General features: G+C 38.3%; 1 protein-coding gene across 6 annotated transcripts in view; it reads left to right on the top strand.

Moving 5' to 3' along the window:
- The first annotated feature begins 479 nt into the window (after nucleotides 1-479).
- Cep295 (centrosomal protein 295) overlaps nucleotides 480-19,799 on the top strand; it is a 42,670-nt gene continuing 23,350 nt past the window's right edge. For 5 of the 6 annotated variants that reach the window (XM_060369584.1, XM_060369577.1, XM_060369574.1 and 2 more), the window contains exons 1-9: nucleotides 480-622; nucleotides 3,416-3,543; nucleotides 4,990-5,190; nucleotides 6,246-6,370; nucleotides 7,132-7,225; nucleotides 12,954-13,034; nucleotides 16,294-16,434; nucleotides 19,021-19,204; nucleotides 19,590-19,754. In XM_060369584.1, coding sequence (XP_060225567.1) covers nucleotides 505-622; nucleotides 3,416-3,543; nucleotides 4,990-5,190; nucleotides 6,246-6,370; nucleotides 7,132-7,225; nucleotides 12,954-13,034; nucleotides 16,294-16,434; nucleotides 19,021-19,204; nucleotides 19,590-19,754 — 1,237 coding nt within the window. In that variant the 5' untranslated portion in view covers nucleotides 480-504. Of the gene's footprint in view, nucleotides 623-3,415; nucleotides 3,544-4,989; nucleotides 5,191-6,245; nucleotides 6,371-7,131; nucleotides 7,226-12,953; nucleotides 13,035-16,293; nucleotides 16,435-19,020; nucleotides 19,205-19,589; nucleotides 19,755-19,799 lie in introns of those variants that run through there. The other variant, XM_060369588.1, reaches the window with a different exon arrangement.

Genomic DNA, 19,799 nt, shown 5'->3' with positions numbered 1-19,799 from the left:
ATGTGAAGAGTCGCGATGTGAAGCCTGACACTCTCTGCTTATTGCGCTTGCTTTGACTACTCATGCTTTCCTATCCAAAACGGAACATGTCTCAATCCCAAACTTCACTTGAGGACTTTCTGCGCCAAGACGCCAGCTGGGTAGAGCACATAACTGGCCAGTCATGAGAAGTGCCAAGCAACTGAGCCAAACATGCCTCAAGAACAAGAAAGACTAATGTCTCGCTTCGTGGTTCGCCAGGGATCTTCCCTCTCCTACACCTCCTCTTCCGCACTTGGGAAGGGAACACATCATCAGAGAGGAAGCAGGACTACACAACCGGCCGTTGTGAGAGATAATGGCTCGCTGCGCAAGACTGCGCATGCGTGCATGTGGGCGGGGCCGCACATGCGCAGCGCTGGAAGTGGGCGGGGCTTGGTACAGCTTGGCCTTCCCAGCGGCCTCGGCGGAGGCAGAACCAAGCTGGTTCCCGCCGTCCGCTCCCGCCATTGGCGGGCCGTTTAAATGACGGAAGTGACGAGAGCCTGGCGATGGCCGTCCCACAGGTGCCCAAACCGCTGCTGGGTAGTCTGCAGTCGGCGGGTTCCTGAGCGTGGTGAGGTCCGACCACACCTATCGTCAGGTGAGTGACGGGGGCCCAGGAGGGTTCTCTTGGCAGGCCACGAGCAGGCTGGCGAGGCTCCCGGCCCTTTAAGCCGCCCCGAGACCGACCCTGCGGAGAGCTCGGCCTTTCTGTGGGATCCGCTTCCCTGGTACTCTGCTGTCATACGCTCAGCTTAGGAAAATTGGCAGTACCGGCCGGGGGTGTTGATTCACCCTGGACCCCCAGCGCTTGCGGGGCAGGAGGAGTGCCTCGAGTTCAAGGCCAGCCTAGGCAGTTCGACCTTGCCTCAAGAAACTACAGCGGCCAATGGTTGTCGTCAGTCTTATGTTAGAATGTGTTAGGCAGTTCTTACTAATTAAGCCACACACTTAGTACAACCACGTGTGGTAGGTATTACTCCGCTCACCAGGAGAAATATAACAAGACCTAAGGGATTTGAGACTTGGCTACTGCCTTCTGCTAAGTCTAGTACTAATTTTGTGATTATTGTGTGTCAGATAATGCCTAATCCTCAGAATGAAAACTATCAAGGTAAATCCTACAGCGTCCATCATTATTGGACAGTTAAAACATAGGTTTTAAAAATCTACATGGATAGAACAGACCAAGGCAATCAATTGGGATTCTACTTGATCAGTGTAGGAGGAATAGTTTTCTCCTATGGAAAGCAACTTACAATATTCCTCTCTTGGAGCCTCAACCATCTTCATGAGTCTTCTTTTTTTAAGAATGTCAGGGGCGGGGGGAGATATATTGGGAAAGGTTTTTAATTCAAGCAGTTACTCCTGTTTGACGTTAGTCCTCTTGGATATAATCATGACTGGGTTTGGGTCTGCCATGTAGTACTGCACATGAATTAAAACAGTGTAATTCAGTCCATCCTGAACTATTTATAAGATGCAAGATAATTTTTTAGACAAAAGATATGGTGGTGCACGCCTTTGATCTCAGTGCTCAGGGAGGCAGAGGCAGATGGATCTTTGAGTTTGAGGCCAGCCTGGTCTACAAAGCAAGTCCAGGACAGCCAAGGCTATACCAAGAAACCCTGTCTTGCAAAACAAAAACAAAACAACAAACAAAATCAGACTTGTCCTGACCAACATTTGTGATGGAGAATTCTCTGAAAAACGTGTTAGTTTCTGCTAGGTTACCCAAGCACTCTATTGAAACAGGAATTTAAAGTTATATTTGAGTATTAAGAGTTTTGAAAACTATAACCACTATCAACTCAGTTATTAAGAACCTGTCTACAGAAGACAAATAGTAATTAATAAACTAAAAGACAAGCTATCCCTATATGGGCAGTCTATATATTCTAGGTGAGATGAGTAAAGCTCATTCAGAGAGGACAGCTCCGTAGGCTGAGCTTTACCCAGCTTCACAGAGCTGTCAATATCCAGTTATACAGTTTGCCTGCCTCATCACTGTAAAGAGACCCGAAAGATGTGCACTCATCTAGATAAAAATTGTAATAGTGTGCTGATATTAAGTGTATACTGTTTGGTAGTGGTATCACAGGAACTTGTTGATAACAGAATCACTTGGAAAGAGTTTCAAAGAACACCAGCTCTCACATTCTAGTTTCCCATACCACATTCCTCTAGATAAGCCATGTTAAAAATATAAGTTCTAGAGAAGAGTAGTAGGATTTAGCAGAGTGGAAGCATGAACATCTGAAAAGCCCTGAGTTCCATCCCAGAACTACAGACAGAAAAACAGTGTAGGGTGACATCAAGAACTACCAGAAGTAGCAATAAAATAGACCCGAGAATCTAAGCTCTTATCCCATTGGAAATATCCTATAGGGATTTTTAAAATGGTCTTTTTTTTTTTTTTTTTTTTTTTTTTTTAAGTTTCATGCCACGTTGACACCAATTAGAGTTGATTGGGAAGAGAACTTTCAACTGAGAAAAAAATCTCACATAAAATGTGCCTGTAGGCACATCTGTAATATAATTTGATTAATGATTGATGTGGAAGGGCCGGACACGCAGTGTTCTGTGCCATCCTTGGGAAGGTCATGCTGGGTAGTATAAGAAAGCAGTTGTGCAAGCCAATGAGCAGCACACTACCATGGCCTCTGCATCAGCTCCTGCTTCCCTGTTTCTGTCATTTGAGTTCCTGCCTTGATTCCCTCAGTGATGGACTATGATGTGGAACTATAAGCTCAAATGAAACCTGTATTCCAGGTTGCTTTTGGTGATGGTGTTTTATTGAAACAATAGAACTCCTGACTATCACAACTAATACAGCATGTTTGTAATTGTTGAGGATCTTTTAGACTAAGCCTATGGGATTGATAATATTCCATGAGATTTAATGGTGCTAGGTGATAAATTATGTACAGCAAACCAGGGTCCTTAAAGTTATCTTTTTCTTTTTGTTAGGTACAGGTTACCTGGGTACTTGTGAAATTAAATTGTACTTGTGAAAACATTTATTCAGTGCCAACCCATCTTTTAAGTGCTTAATAAGTTCTGGAAATGCTAACTCAGGGAAAATGTACAGTCTGAAATATTGTCAGTCATCTATAGATAGAGACAAACTTGGGAGGAATTCTACCCACTCTTCATTTTCTTTCTCATCCATTTGACAAACAGTGATCTAAAGACCAGATAACTAAGTTGGACTGTGTTATTCTATTGCATATATATATATATATACATATATATATATGTAATGTGTAGAAAATATATATAACCACTTAAATATCAAAAACATTAATATGAAGTTTTAAAATTATTTTAATTGTTGCCCTATTTCAGCAACATAGTTTACAGACACTCATCTGTTTATTTCTCTTCGATTCAGACCCTTTATATTATACAGAAATGAAAAGAAAGGTAATGAATAATGGCAAGCTGAGACTGAGTCCTAATGAGGAAGCCTTCATTTTGAAGGAAGATTATGAAAGAAGACGGAAACTAAGGTTGCTACAGGTATCATCTACTTGGAGTTTAAATTTTTGTTTTCCTCAAATCATTTGTATATTTTGGATTAAATATAATTAATTCTAAACAAAATGTTGTTTTACAAGCTTTTTCTGTCCTTTAAAGAGCCCTGGTTCTTGCGTATTTACCAGTTTTGGAACATTTGAAAAATAAGCTGCTGATAAGTATCTGAGAAAAGAGTTGAAAGATATTGCTTAACTCAAGTATTAGAAGATAGTTATTTAATTACCTATATATTTTAAAAAATTTTTATTCTTTGGTAATTGCATGTGTGGATACTGTATATTTAGATAGTTATCTACCCATCCCTTCTCCCTTCATTTCCTTCCCAATTTTCTTCCACATTCTCCACATTCTTCCTACTTTATATCTCTCTCTCTTTTCCTTTTTTTTTTTTTTTCTCAATAATCCACTGAGTCCATTTTACTCTGCGTGCACATGCATGGCACCATCCACTGGAGCATGGGCAATGTGCTATTGGAGCACATTGCTGAAGAAAACTAACTCTTCCCCCAGCAGCTGTCAGCTCCCAATAGCTTTTTAGTTAGGGGTGGGGCCTCATGAGCCCTCCTCTTCGTTCAGGAACATAGACTGGCTTGATCTTGTGTCAGCAACCACAGATTCATGTATGCAACAGTTCTGTTATGTACAGAAGACATTATTCAGAAATCTTCCTCAGTTTCTGGCTTTTAAAATTTTTCCGTCCCATTTCTTAATGATGCATAGTTACTGAACATTAGAAGAGGAAGCTTAGAAAGAATTTGGAGAAGACTATTGGAAAGATGAAAGACTTATTTATGTGAGCATCTGAGATAAGCTTCTTAGGAAATCTTAGATTTCTCTTTCTCACAGTCTAAAGCTAAGCCTTTGTGAGTTGTGTTAATAGTTTTCTACCTAGAATCAGAGATGATGTTCCCTAGAGAGCAAGCTCCCATCTGACCTCAGCTGTAAAGCTTGTGAAATCACCTTACCATTTTAGCATCTTAGATGTTATTGGAGGTAGAGTAGATAAAACACATTGATTAAGGAACTTCAGAAATAACCTTGTGGGCTGCTGAGATGGTTCAGTTAGGTAAAGGTACCTGGTCGCCAAGCTTGGCAAGCCAGGTCCTAGCCCAAGGACCCTCATGTTGGAACTCGTGAAGGCTGTCCTCAGGCTCCTGTGCTATGGCACACACATACACAGAACATTTTATTATGTTCATTTGTGTATATGTGACAAATGAATATAATAAAAATGCTCTAAATAGCCTCCCCCTTTTTTCTCTGTTAGTTAGATTGCTCTACTAACCATAGCCTGTATCTAAAGAGTATTTAGGAGAATTGATAGAATCTGAAGAGAATTCATTGGAATTCCTATTCTTAGTTTTTTTTTTTTTTTTTTTAATGTTTAAACCCCGTTTATGTATTTTGCACAAAATACTCATCTTTCAGGTTCGAGAACAGGAAAGGAGCATTGCTTTCCAAATAAGAGAAGACATAAAACAGAGGCGAAATCAGCAGTTTTCTCGTTTGGCTGAGGAGCTAAGAACAGAATGGGAAGAAGCACAAAATCAGAGAATACAGAAATTGGAAAAACTATATTTGGCCAGTTTAAAACATCTGGGAGAGGGACATCGACAGGCTAAAGAAAATGTGAGTGGGTGAGCTCATCTAATCACTGATTGAGACATTATAGTTAGTTATATTTAATTTATTTATCGGATGCTTTCACGATAAACATGTTTTAATGTGTAGAACCGGGAGAGGCAAGGTGACCTTTATTTTCTAAATCAGTTTAAGCTACTGTGAAGAATGGTGTATTCATTACCTAATAAGTATTCATTACCTGTCTTCCTCTGGTGTTCAAGTTTACATTATTTTTTCCAGTTCTTGCCTGTATAAAATGAGTCAGAAATTGTTTGTCTCAAGCAGGTTGGACACATTCAGAGGACTAAATTCAGATTTCCAAATTCAAATTCATTTCTAACACCTCTAAATATGTATGACTGAATACATTTGCCTTTTTGTTACTGTTCACTTTCCTAAAGGCCAGGTAGAGTTGTTTCAGACAACTCCTAGCGTTTACTTGGTTTGCTTACTATGATTTATACCTAGAAAATAGTCATTGGTCGGGCATGGTATACATGTGTTCCTGTAATCCCAACATTCAAACAAAGAGACAGGAGGACTTCCTTAAGATCAGAGCCAGCCTGGTCAACATAGTTAGTTAAAGAGGAAAAGGGGGGGAGGGAGGGAAGGAAGAAAGAAGAAAAGAAAGCTAGTTTGTGTATTTTTACCAACAGCCCTAAGTTCTTTTTTTTTTTTTTTTTTTTTTTTTTTTACTTTTTGTGAGTCACTGTTGGTCTTGTGTTTAATCATATTCCCAAGCCTAACTCATTTGAATGAAACCCATATGATTTTTGAATGCCAGGGAACCACCTGTATTACTGTATACTTTTGGCATTTTAGTTTAAATAAAATATTTTACTGGTTAATTTAACCCTTGTCCAAAGTAGCTTGATATTTCCTGTTTTCGTAGTAAATTAAGTGATTACTACTGTGGCATGGTGGTGGTGGTACCATTGCCATGCTCAGTTAGCTCTGTGTACTATAGGAGATGATGAAATTGAAAAATAATATGTTGATGTCAAGTAGACATTTCTGTTCTTCCGTGTAACATGACTTTTTTAAGTTCTATATACTTCTAGGAACCTGACTTGGATACTCTGGCTCAGCGGGCAGCAGAAAGAAAAAGAAAAGCAGAAATGAGACATAAAGAAGCCCTAAGAATGCAGAAAAATGAAAAAGAAATGTTAATGAAACAGAAAACCAGGTGACATAATAATTTACCATATTTTCAGCTGAAGCCAGTATGACAGGAAATAGAGAGCGGGAGGCTTTGTAAGGACACACTAAAGGTTGTGTGTCCATTGTACTTTTAACTGTGCTCACTAATGCAGGAGGGGATAGTTTACCTAGTTGAGTAAACATTCTGAGTTTAGTGGCAGAATATCTGAAGAAATGTATGGACAGTTCAGACTTTACATTAACCGAAAACTGTCTCCAATGTAAAAAGGAAGTAAAAAAAAATATGTGGTTAAGAGTATTACAGAGGTCTTGGGACAGGGTATGGTGGTGTACACCTTTAATTCTGGTACTTGGGTGGCAGAAGCTGGAAGATTTTTGTGAGTTCAAGACCACCCTGATCTCAGAAGGCGCGCACACACACACGGTTGTGACCTGGAAAGCTTCAGTCATTAGTAATCTTTGCATGGTATGCCTGGTCTGTACTTGCCATTTTACACAGTGGCCTGTCTTTAGCATTTTTAGTTCTGCTCTCACTGTAAAGAACTCTGAGTGATTGTTCAGTTGACCCTCCTGTATTTAGATAAACGTCTTGTAGCTGCTAAACATGTTCTTGCATGTATGCTTTGTCAAACAACAAATTGGATGTAGACTCAGCTAGAAAACGAGTCCCGAGGTTTATGTTTTTAACTCTGTAATACGCTGATATCAAGTAAATGCATTTCTGGTCCTCTTGTGACAGTGGATATTACCTAAGAAACTAATTGGTTGCATCTCTTGTCTTTTAAGGAATATAAAAGCTCGAAAGGAAGCATTACTTGTGGAAAAAGAGAGATCAGCTAAAATGGCCAGGCTGCCACCTCCTGTCCCAGCCCCTTTTGAGGTGAATTGCCTAGAGCTTTGTTTAAATAAGTTTTAATTACGTAATAACATATAAGTATATAGAGAGTGCTTTTAAATCCTAGATAGTGTTTTACCTATAAATACTTTAATGTATGTTTTTAAGAACTTTAAAAAGATAACAGTACTGGCATTTTGCTCAGTGTTAGCTAATGCTTGTTTTCCCCAAATGTGTTGCATTTTCCCTTGTGGTTTCAAAACAATTGTGTGTTTACAAAGCATAATGGGTTTGTTTTTTATTGTGCTACTAATCGTTCTGGCTTTTATTTTTTATTTATTTTTTTATCCTGTATTTGCCAAAAAAAAAGGTACATTAGTTGTTCTGTAGACAATCCATATTCTGGATTTGGCTCACCATCTAAAAAAGAAGTAGGACTCATATACTTCTAAATTTGTTTACTGTCATAAGACCATGAGAAGTTTACTTACAGGTGTAGGTGTACTTTGTGATTAGACTTATTTATGTTTACACGTTTAAAATAGTTCAATCTTAAGAATACTAGAATGGGACCTAGAAACGAGTATCCTGAGTGAGGTAGCCCAAAAGCAGAAAGACATGCATGGTATATACTCACTTATATAGACCTATAAGATAGGATAAACATATTGAAATCTATATACCTAATGAAGATAAATAAGAAAGAGGACCCAGGGTAAGATGATCAAGCCTCACTTAGAAAGACAAATGTGATGGACATTGGATGTAGGAGAAAACAAGTAACAGGACAGGAGCCTACCACAGAGGACCTCTGAAAGACTATGTAGCAGTGTATCAAAGCAGATATTAAGACTCATAACCAAACCTTTGGCAGAGTCCCTGGAATCATAAGAAAGAAGGGGGAGTTAATATGACCTGGAGAGGACAGGAGCTCCACAAGGACCAAATATATATGGGTACAGGGGTCCTTTATGAGACTGTTTCTCCAACCAAGGACCTTGTATGGATATAACCTAGAACCTCTACTCAGATGTAGCTCATGGTAGCTCAGTATCCAAGTGGGTACCCTAATAAGGGGAACAGGGACTGTTTCTGACATGAACTCAATGGCAGGCTCTTTAACACACACACACACACACACACACACACACACACACACACACACCCCAGGAAGGAGCAGCCCTGCTAGGCCACAGAGGAGGATTTTGCAGCCAGTCCTGAAGATACCTGATAAACCAGGATCAGATGAAAGGGATGGAAAGAGGGAGCAGGATACAGCGGGGATACAAAGTTAACAAACTGTAACTAATATTAAAAAAATAATAAAATAAAAAGAATACTAGAATGGACATGCTGACTCATGCCTTTATTCCTATCATTTGTGAAGCTCAGGCAGGAGGATGGCTATTGAGCTTAATAAGACTTTGTTTCAAAAGAAAAAAAAGAGAGGAGATAAATAAAAAAATGAGTTCTCTTATTTATATTAACACTTTGTAGTCATTGGAGTGGCTATATAGATGACTATCAAATTACACTTATGGTAATTTGTGTGTGAAAGTTAAACAGAAGCTTTTTTTAAAAAGCATGAAAACAATACTGATATGAGGCTATCTGTCATCTATTTGTATGTGATCAGCATGAGTGTCAGTCTCCTTCTTCTCACTCTTTCACTGAGCCATCTGCCATGATCCAGTGAGGCCCAGGTGGGAGTGCCCTATTTCAGCCATTCCCCCGGACCATGCAAGATATTAAAAAGACAAGCAGTATTTTAACCTATGATGTGATGCCTTTTGTTTGCTTTTATTAAATTTTCCAGCATCCATAAGCCAGCTTTTAGGCTTCTTGAAGGAGAATGCTTTTTAGAGTGTAGGATAGGTAGAATAATCAGTTCCAGGGTAGCACATTTGTTGTTGTTTTGTAGTGAGGGTAGGGTGTCTTTCATTTTTCTGAGTATCATCCTGGAGGTATTAAGTTTTATTATATACCAACTGTTGTCATATTCTTTTTTTTTTCCTTGAAGTTTATACTCTCTTCACTGAAGAGAAGGCTCTTCAGTCTGGTTCTGTATCTGCGATTCTATAGTGTTGCTTTATTCTGTAGCCCAGCAAATGACCCTGGCAAATGACACACACTGCCCAACTTCTGGCTCTTCAAAGCACCTTGCTCTGTGTGTGTGTTGTAGAGGCATTGTTTCTAGATAAATAACTCTTATAAACCAAGATCCGAGTGATTATATTCTTTCTTTCTTTCTCTTTTTTGTTTTTTTGAGGCAGCTTTTCTGTGTAGCCTTGTCTGTCTTGGAACTCACTATGTAAGCCAGGCTGGCCTCATACGCAGAGATCCACCTGTCTCTGCCTCCCAAGTGCTGGGATTAAAGATATATGACACCATTGCTGGCTAGGATGATTGTATTCGTGTTTGGTTAAAAACAATGTTTCACAATATGACCTTTATTCAAACCTATCCAGGTGTTTGGGAAAGAACAGTGTCTTAGATTATGTTTTGAGCTGGTTGTGAGTTTGTGGTGTTAAAGGAAAGAATAGGACTTAAGTTTGAAGGACTAAGTTATAATGTTTGGGGATCTTGAAGGTAAGGTATACTCTTTAAAGATCATGTGTCGTATATAGAATAGGTATATCTATGTCGCTATTTCTTTAAACATAAAAATTCAAATACTGAGAAACCTGAGGAAAGAAATGTAAATTGTTTAGTTTCTCAAATCAAGAACAGTGTAGCTGGGCATGGCACCCATTCTTCTGTAGGTGGAGGCAGGGAAGATTAAGAGTTCAAGGCCAGTGTTGCTTCCATGGCAACTTGGAAGCTAGTTCAGACTTGTTTGAGACCCAGTCTTGAAAAACCAATTAAACAAACATAAAACAAGGTTTTTGTTTACATAATCGAAAGAAATATCATTTTGGATACATTAAAGCTTATCCAAAAACTGTTCCTATGATGTAAGTAGAACTTACATACACTATTGAATATCTGTGGTTTTAGTATGTCTCATTTACTCACCATGATAGCCATGCAAGTAAAAGTTATACCTTTTTCACAAGTTAGGAAAAATGAAGATCAAGGGTTAACTATCCTGAATAGAGAACCAGAGTTTATATTAAGATCTGATGCTACAAGCTCATCATCTTTTTCCCATGGCTCTTAGCTTCCCATGAATCCACTTCTGTAGACTCCACTGAGGTCAACTGCTCAAACACCACATTCTGTAAATGTAAACAGCCATAATATTGAAAACCTCAGTGTTGTAAACACCATAATGTCTCTGCAACCAAAGTGTGTGGTGATTTCATCAATAGAATCTTTTCTGCAACCAAGAACAATGGCACAATACCTTATGTTGTTTGAGGACCTCTTGCCTCTGTGACCAACTCATAGCGAGGTATCTCATGCCTGGCCTGGCACTAGATTATTACTTAATAGCCTGGTATGGTGGCTTGTTCTTGTCTTAAGCATATTACTATCCTGTGAATCTTTGCTTTGTGATTTCAGTTTTTTAGCATGTTGTGTAATTGTATTGAACCTTAATTCACAAATTAACTGTTGAACAAAGCATAGTGGCACATAATTGTAATCATAGCACCCAGGAGTCGGGAGGCAAGAGAATTAGGAGTGCATGGCCATCCTCAGCTGCAGCAAGTTTAAGGCTAACCTGTACTACATGAGACCCTATCACAAAAGTAAAATAATCAGCTAATGTTTTTATGAGTGGGAAAATACCCTTTGTTTGTAGTTTATTTTTTTTGCCTTGATTATTAAGACTGAATAAGATTGCCCTGTTCTCGCCCTTTGCTGCCTGTGTACATGCTCCTCAGGCTCTTCTGACGAGTTTAAAGAGTTCTCAATTTGAACTGAACATTTACCACTTGAGAGCTTAAAAAATTAATACTAGTGCTAGGCAGTATCTCCAAAGTTCTGATTTTCATTGGTTTGGAGAAGGACTAAGATATCTAGGTTTCAGAAGCAATTTAGGTAATTCTTTTAGCACATTCATATTACTTGGTTTTCCTCAATCATGTCTTCTTGCCTCTTTTTTTATCCTTGAGTCCCGTTTGTTTTCCGCACTCATTTATATTAAAGCTGTGTCTAATCATTTCTCAATTATGCTTTTCCTTCTGAGCTTGTCAGTGTTACCTCTTTGTGGTTTAACAGGTGCTTCCTCAGAAACATTGCAATTCCCACAATAATTGTCACCGTGACTTTGTGACAGATAGCTGTGTGCCTTCTTTTCATAGGAAAGCTGAGGGACAGAATCAGCACCAGGTGCAGAAGAGACTAAAGGGAATTGTTGGCATTTCTCTATGAACAGACTATCAGGCTACATACAGCATGTTCAATCCTTAGAATTCACTTTTAGAACTGTTACTTTGAGTTTCTTGAAAGCAGGGATTGTTACTTTATTTTCTGTGTTGTTACAATACTTAGCTTGAACATAGTGGAGCTCAGAAATCACTTGTTTAATATAATAAATTGTAATGGGCTGGCTATTTTTATGGGAAAGTATCAGAAGCAGGGAAGTAGCTTATTTCATCTTTTTAAACTTGTGGAATTAGTGTGCTTAAATATGAGCTCCTGTTTCTAGAGCAGAAATTAATACATTATTAAACATTAAGAAATGAGATTAATGGAATTTTTTTTCTTTTTTAGTTGTGCTTCTAACTTCATTTGGTGTCTTTGTTTGTTTGTTTGTTTGTTTTTGGTTTTGTTTTTTTGAGACAGGGTTTCTCTGTGTAGCCTTGGCTGTCTTGGACTTTGTAGATCAGGCTGGCCTTGACCTCAAAGAGATCCACCTGCCTCTGCCTCCCCGAGTACTGGGATTAAAGGTGTGCCACCGTGCCCAGTTGTGTCTTATAAGCACATTTTTATTCAGGAGACTTGAAACTGCTCTCAGTTCTGAAGATGAAGTCAGTGGAAGAGCACTTGCCTAGCATGTACAAAGCCCTGGATAAAAGTCACCAGTAAAAGGCAGAATAAAGGAGGTGCTATAGCAAAAATGTCTTTTAAGTAACATAGAAATTAGAGTAAACTTCTGAAATGAAATAAAATGAAATGAAAACAAAACATTGATATACAGATATCTAGAAGGTGTTTGAAGAATTAGAAGATCTAGTACTTGAAGTAATTTAACTTCATGAAGTAATTTAACTCTGGATAAAAAGATTTATTTCATTATTAAGCAGATTTTAGCATTGGTCTTGTTTTAGTGCATTTTCTGTTTCTAATAATACAGTGCAATAGGCAAGATAATTCATAGAAAAAAGCCTGGCTCATGGTGCCAGACAGATGGGCTTCATCTGGTGGTGGTCTTCTTACTGGCAGTCACAAGTTGATGGAGAACATCAAAACCACAAACAAGGAAATCTAGGAAAACTGGCTTTTGTAACAGACTCACCTTAGAAACAATCAGCCTTGGAATCCATTAATCATTTGAACAGATTAATCTGTTTATTAGAAGAGCTGCCCTAATCACCCCTGAAGTTTCTCTTCTGTTCCCTCCTAACATCTTCTAGTGGGGATTAAAGTAGAACAAATTTTAGAATGAATCATAGCATGGATTAATACATAATTTTGTTTCAGTACACACCTGTAATCCCAGCATTCAGGCGGTTGAGACAGGAGAATTGCCATAAGTTCTAAGCCAGATAGGCTATGTAGCAAAATATTGTTTCAATAATAAAATAATTTTTACTTTTTGCAATGGTTCTAGCTTGAATTGAAAATGTATTTTAATATGAACTGTATTTTATGTTTTATTTTTCAGAACATTGATGTAAACAGAATTCCTTCATTGAAAACCAATAGTTCCACCTACCATCATATTTCCGCTTTTGTGAGTAGACAGGTGAGCACAAAGCAGGTGATTGGCTTACTTGTTGTTCATGACTCACTTGAGTATTTCTGTGTTTACTCAGTTTATTTTATTTTATTTTAAGATGTATTTATTATGTATACAATGTTCTGTCTGCATGTAGACCTGCACACCAGAAGAGGGCATCAGATCTCATCATAGATGGTTGTGAGCCACCATGTTGTTGCTGGGAATTGAACTCATGACCTTTGGAAGTGCAACCTATGCTCTTAACCTCTGAGCCATCTCTCCAGCCCTACTCAGTTTATTTTTATCTTGAGTCTATGTCTGGTGTGGCCAGTTCTCAAAATTTGATCAGTACTACTAACTACTCTAGGGTAACAGAGAACAAAAAGCCTTCTAAATTTGCTTTGCATTTTTATGTCAGATACATGGTGGTCCTTTATAAATGGAAGAAATACATGACTATTTGTGACTGTCTTTTAAATGGTAAATATGTTTTTATCATACCTTCTGCAACATAGGCTTCATTATAACGTAAAGTGGGTTTTAAAACTTACAGTCATAAATAATAAAAGCTTTGTAAAAACAGAGCTTTACATAGAAAGTAAACTAGGAGAACCATCAATGATCCCACTACCAAAAGACAAAATGGTTAATATCATATGAATTAGCGTCTGTCTTTATGTATAAATATTCACGCAAACATTTAAAAACGGGATTTTTTTTTTTCAAATGTCATGGATGTTTTGCCTTCCAAGTATGTCTGTGTGCTTGCAGAAGCTAGAAGAGGGGATATCTGATCCTCTACAACTTGAATTACAAACAGTTGTGAGCTGCCAAATGGGTACTGGGAATTGAACCTGGGTCCTCCAGAACCATAGCCACTGCTCTTAACTGGTAAATCATCTCTCCAGCCCCTAAAAAGAGGATTTTTAACAGCCCACTCATAATTCATGCTTCATTAAATAGTAAAAATGTAATAATCTTGTACATTTATGTCTACATCTGATTGTATATTAAGAATAGATTTCCAGAGGAAAAAATTACTATTTCCAAACCATGTAACATTTAATAAAGTTAATTAAATTGCCTTTTAAAAAGTACCAACATTAGAGTGGCTTTCTTCCCATTTATTTATTGTGATGTGTGTGTGTGTGTGTGTGTATACATACAAAGATAAAAATAAGCTTGTGCAATATTATGATTACAACATTAACTTCAGTCTACTATTAGCTTGCATTTAGTTACTCTGGAATTTATGAAATATTAAATACTTGTTGCCTTAAAATAAAGTCCCACCCCTTCTACATCCCCAAACCTCTTTCTTTTCTTTTGTCTTTGTTTTTTGTTTAAAACTGGTCTCATTTTATAGCCTTGGCTGGCCTAGAACCCCACCTACTCTGTCTTCTACATTCTGGCATTAAAGACATGGACCACCATGACTAGTCCCTCTAACCCCTTCTGTTCTTCACATTGCATACTTCATTGTCTCTGGGTTAGACATAATTATCATTCACGTTATGTATGGTTTTGAAGTTTCCCTCCCCCTTAAGATTTTAATTTATCCAAATTGACATTCTGCTTTAAATTTATCTTCATGAGGGGCAGAATTCCATAGCAACTTACTTCATGAAAATTTCATGGCCTGAATGGAGGGAAGTGTTATTCTAATAGCTTATTTTGTTTAATATTCTATGCTCATTACAATTTTTATTTAATCTATTTTTGTTCTGCCTGACATTATTTAAGTTTATATAATAATTATGTTTGTAATAGGCACTAATGTTTGTTTGTTTTGCCTTGCTTTTGTGTAACCCTGGCTGTTTGGCACTTACTCTGCAGACCAGGCTGGCCTCAAACTCAAAGAGATCTACCTGCCTCTGCTTCCCTGAGTGCTGCGAATAAAGGCGTGTGCCACTACTGCCTGGCTGTGGTAACCATTTTTAATAGGCTTACTTGGTTAGTGAAACTCTTCTTTTCCTTGTCAGTCTCTTCACCTACTATCTCACTATTTGGGGAGTTTTTATGTTTTTTCTGTGAGACAGTGTTTTATTTTAGTTCATAATGGCCTTAAACTCATTGTCTGAAGGAGTGAGTCACCACATCCACACTAGGAGCCTTTAATTTTATGTACAAAGTTAATAACTTTTGTTTCTATTATTAATTTTGTTTGTTTGTTTGTTTGGAGGCAGGGCTTCTCTGTATGGCCTTGGCTGTCCTGGACTCGCTTTGTAGACCAGGCTGGCCTCGAACTCAGAGATATCACTTGCTTCTGCATCCCTGAGTGCTGGGACTACAGATGTGTACCACCAAGCCTGTCTTTTGTTTTGATTTATTGATAGAATTTGATCATATAAAAGACAAAGCTTTTCATTTCTGGTTACATTCAAAATGCTGCTTATGGGGCTGAAGATGTGGCTCAGCAGTTAAGTGCTTATTTATGTTACAGAGCACCCACACCCACAGTGTATTTCTTATAACCAGACTTAGCTCCAGCTCCAGGAAACCAGCTGCCCTCTTCTGGACTCTCAGGGAACCCTGCATTTGTTCACACATGCACATAATTAAAATGAAATAAATGTTAAACAAAATGTTGTATATATTTGAAGTAAATATTCAAATAAGTGTAACGATATGGTAATTGACATAGTCTGTATTTCTACATGAGTTCTAGGAAGCCAGGGTTATATTTAAGTCATTATTCTGGTCTTAGTTTAGCTAGCGTTGCCATTTAGAGGAATATCTTAAAAATCATAAAGTAAGGTTGGGCAATGGTGGTGTACACCTTTCATCCCAGCACTCGAGGCAAAAGCAGGCAGATCTCTTTGAGTTTGAGGACAGCTTGAGCTACAGAGCTAGTTCTAGGGTAACCAGGGCTACAAAAAAATGAAAAATAAATCATGAGTAATATTTTTGAGTAGACAAAATCCTGATGTGTTTTAAAATAGATGTACAAGATTTTCTACTAATAATTTGATCATTTTATAGCTGGATGTTATAATTGCAGATATTAAAAACTGTTTTACTGCTGGACGTGTAGTCCCAGCACTTGGGAAGTGGAGGCAGGTAGAGCTAAATGGGTTTGAGGACAGCCAGGGCTACACAAGAAACCCTGTCTTGAAACCCCTCCCCCATAACCCCAGTAAATTTACTTGCTTTTAAATAATCAAATCTTTTTATTTAATTTCATATAAGTAGAAAAAATACTCTATTAATTACATTACTTTTTAAAGCTGTTTCTTTAACACTTCTTTAAAAAAGATGTAAAATTATGTTGATTGACTGCTAGCCAGATGCTCACTTGGCTGCTGAAGAAGAAGCTAGACGGTTGGAAGGACTACGTAAACAGGCAGCACAGGAGAGAATGGAACAGCTTGAGAGGGCTCATGTTCGAGGATCCCAAGCCATGAAGAAGATCCACTTGGCGCAAGTAAGATCTCCTATGACCTGTGACTGCTGCTGATGGGCTGGTTGGTGGCATTGTAGAACTGCTTGGGGAGTGAGGTCAGAGCCCTAGAGTATGAATTTATGTCTCTTAACTGTCTTTTCTGTTGTGATAAAAATACCCCCCCCCAAAAAAAAAAAGCTACTTAAGGAAGGAAGAGTTTATTTTACCTCACAGTTGAAGGTACAGTCCATCATGGAGGGTAAGTCAAGGAATCAGGAGCTAGTCACAGAACACCAGTCAGGACCAGAGCACAATGCCTAAAGCTGCTCAGCCTTCTTTCTCATACAGTTTAGCACCCACAGTGGTCAGGTCTCCACCTCAATTTCTTCAGCCACATAATTCCCCACAGGTATGCCCAAAGGTACATCCCCAGGTGATTCTAGATTTTGTCATGTTACCAGGGTTAATCGCCACATAAAGTACATAAAGTCTCTGAATTCTATAGTTTCCTTAAAATTTCCCAGTATCCTTTGCCATCCTTTTTAAAGCTCAGGTTAAATAAAGCTGTTCTTACAGTGAATCTTTGTTTTGCATGTTTACTAATGCTTTTTTTTAAACATTTATTCAATCCAAGAAAAGCCTGAAAAGATGACTCATTTTTTTCATGTAGTAATTTTTATTGCATTTGTGTTATATAAATTTGTGCAGTTGATTCTTTAAGTATTTTCTGAGCAGAACACTTACTGTCCCTTTAGATGTTGATTCAAAGGTCAGCTCATGTCCTTATTCTTGAAATACTGCATAGAGTGACTTATCTTGCTGCATGTTTCTCTTTCCTGTGTGTGTTTGACTACATTTGTGTATTTTACCCCAGCACCTTAGGAGAGAGTTTTAAGTGCTTCATTGGACATTAAATGCTTATCCTGAGGAAGTTTACTTGAAAGTGGGGTTTAGATTGTGACCTCCTCCCTCAAATTGTTCACTTTCCTAAGATAGAAGTAACATGATTCAGTTAACTGAATGTCTGAATTACTAATAATTGTCATCTAAGACTTAAACCTATAAGAAATAATAACAGAAACTGTGAGGAACAGTTATAAGTTGAATCCATTCTTCCATAAAAGCAGCAGTGTTGAGTGGCTACAGAAGTGAGCTTCCACAGCTTGCCTGGATTTACCTCTGTGTTGTCTTAGCTCACTCTATGAGCTAAGTTTTATAATCTGTTTCCTGAGGGCTGCAAAAAGCTCATAGGAGCATGCGTAGAATTTTATAAATTCACCATAATTAGGAAAAATACTAATAGAGTGACATACCATGCTTCCAAAGAGCCAGAATAATGCACTTACTCAAATAGCAAGTAATACATATACTGTCATTAAAAACCAGTTGTTCAGGCCACTCCTCTTTACTCTAGACTAATATTCCTCACTTAAGAAAAGTAATCCAGGGGGCTGGAGAGATGGCTCAGAGGTTAAGAGCACTGTATGTTCTTCCAAAGGTCCTGAGTTCAATTCCCAGCAACCACATGGTGGCTCACAGCCATCTATAATGTGATCTGGTGCCCTCTTCTGGCAGGTAGGCAGGCGTAGATGCGAGTATGATGCTGTATAAATAATAAATCTTTAAAAAAAAAAGAAAAGAAAAGAAAAGAAAAGTAATCCAGGCCAGGACGTAGCCCATGCCTTTAATCTCAACACTTGGGAGTCAGAGGCAGGCATATCTCTGAGTTCAAGGCCAGCCTGGTCTACAGAATGAGTTCCAGAACAACTAGGGCTACACTGAGAAACCCTGTCTTTAACCCTATTCTCTCCCTCCCCCCCCAAAAAAAAAAAAAAAGTCATCTGAATAGATTCCATTCTCTTGCTTGATCTGGGAACTTATTTTCTGCTGGGCCTGTTGTAATTGGCATTTGGATTCTGTCTGCATCTGGTTTTATTTTATTTTTTTGTCTGTAATCCCTTTGCCCTCTTCCCTAGCCATACAAATGATAGAGGTCACCTTCATAGCCATAGCAGCTATGTGCTGCCCCTGTTTTTTTTTCTACTACCTCCTCCTTTTTTGTATGACTAAACACTTATCCAGAAACTGAAGAGGTTTCTCAGATCTGTCCTTTACCCATCAAAGCTAAATTAGGTAACTTCATTATACTTTCATGTTAGTAGTACTCTACACATAAAAGAGTACTCCACACACAAACCCTCTTTAATCATGAGACTCAAGAGTTTGGAGTGATGCAAAAGTATGGTTAGTTAAGTCACAGTCACTTAGGACCTGAGCGGTACAGGGAAAACTGAAGCACGTACAGTACCTTGCAGGAGCCCTTGGCAGTTAAATAGGGCATGATGATATAGCTTTCCTTTCCCAGGAGAATGGCTAGTGGCAGACACTTTCCAAACTTGATGGTCTAGGCAGTAGCAACTGTGCTACCTGTTTTTCCCATTACTAGTCTACTAATTCAGCATTCAGTAGATATTTGTTAAATGTATACATCAGTATACAATGTCTTCTGTCAGAATAAATGGAAGAGGGGGATATTCTAGGCCTTATTCTTCACACTTTCACCTCGCCAGTTAATATAACTGTCTCAAATTTAACTCAGCTGTCACTAATCTGTTCATTCTATTGAAGAACCAAGAGAGACTAATGGAAGAACTCGAACAGCTGCAGAAAGAAGACCTGGCACATAGGCGACAGACAGTGGCACAGATGCCACCCCAACTAGTTGAACTGCCATACAGACGCAGCGAGCTAAATGAAGACTGGCAGCGAGAGCTGGAGTTCGCCTTTGAAGATATGTACAATGCAGACAGGAGTAAGGGACTTTCAGGGGTGCTTGTACATGTTTTGGTGGGAAATAATATTTGTAGTGATAAACTGTATTTATAAATGAGTTATTGTGCAAAAAGAGACCTAAAAACTGATAGCTTTTAAAAAGGAAAAAAAAAAAAGCCGGCTGTGGTGGCTCATGTCTTTAATCCCAACACTCAGGGAGGCAGAGGCAGGTGGAACACTGTGAGTTTGAGGCCAGCCTGGTCTACAGAGCAAGTCCAGGACAGCCAAGACTACACAGAAACCCTGTCTCTCAAATAAACAGAGAGAAACTGATAGTCTTAAAATTTTTATAATTAAGGGTTTTTCTCCCCAAGTATTTTCATTCGTATTAGAAGGGAAACATGTCTCTGTATTTCTTTATTCAGAGATGAAAGGAAACCTGATTTTGCATCTTAAGCCTCAGCCTTTGCCCACAATATCTGAACATCTCCAAGATGAAGAACTGGACCTTTCAATGGAACAAGAAATTCAAGGAGAAACTGAGAACCTTCAAGTGCCAGACACTGAAATAATATGTCCTAGTGGAACAGGTGGTAAAAGCTCCTAAGCTGAATGTTAAAACTCGAAAGAATTTT

This window comes from Meriones unguiculatus, chromosome 1, assembly GCF_030254825.1.
Source record: "Meriones unguiculatus strain TT.TT164.6M chromosome 1, Bangor_MerUng_6.1, whole genome shotgun sequence".
Classification (NCBI taxonomy): Eukaryota; Metazoa; Chordata; class Mammalia; order Rodentia; family Muridae; genus Meriones; species Meriones unguiculatus.
This window is presented reverse-complemented; position numbering and strand designations above follow the sequence as displayed.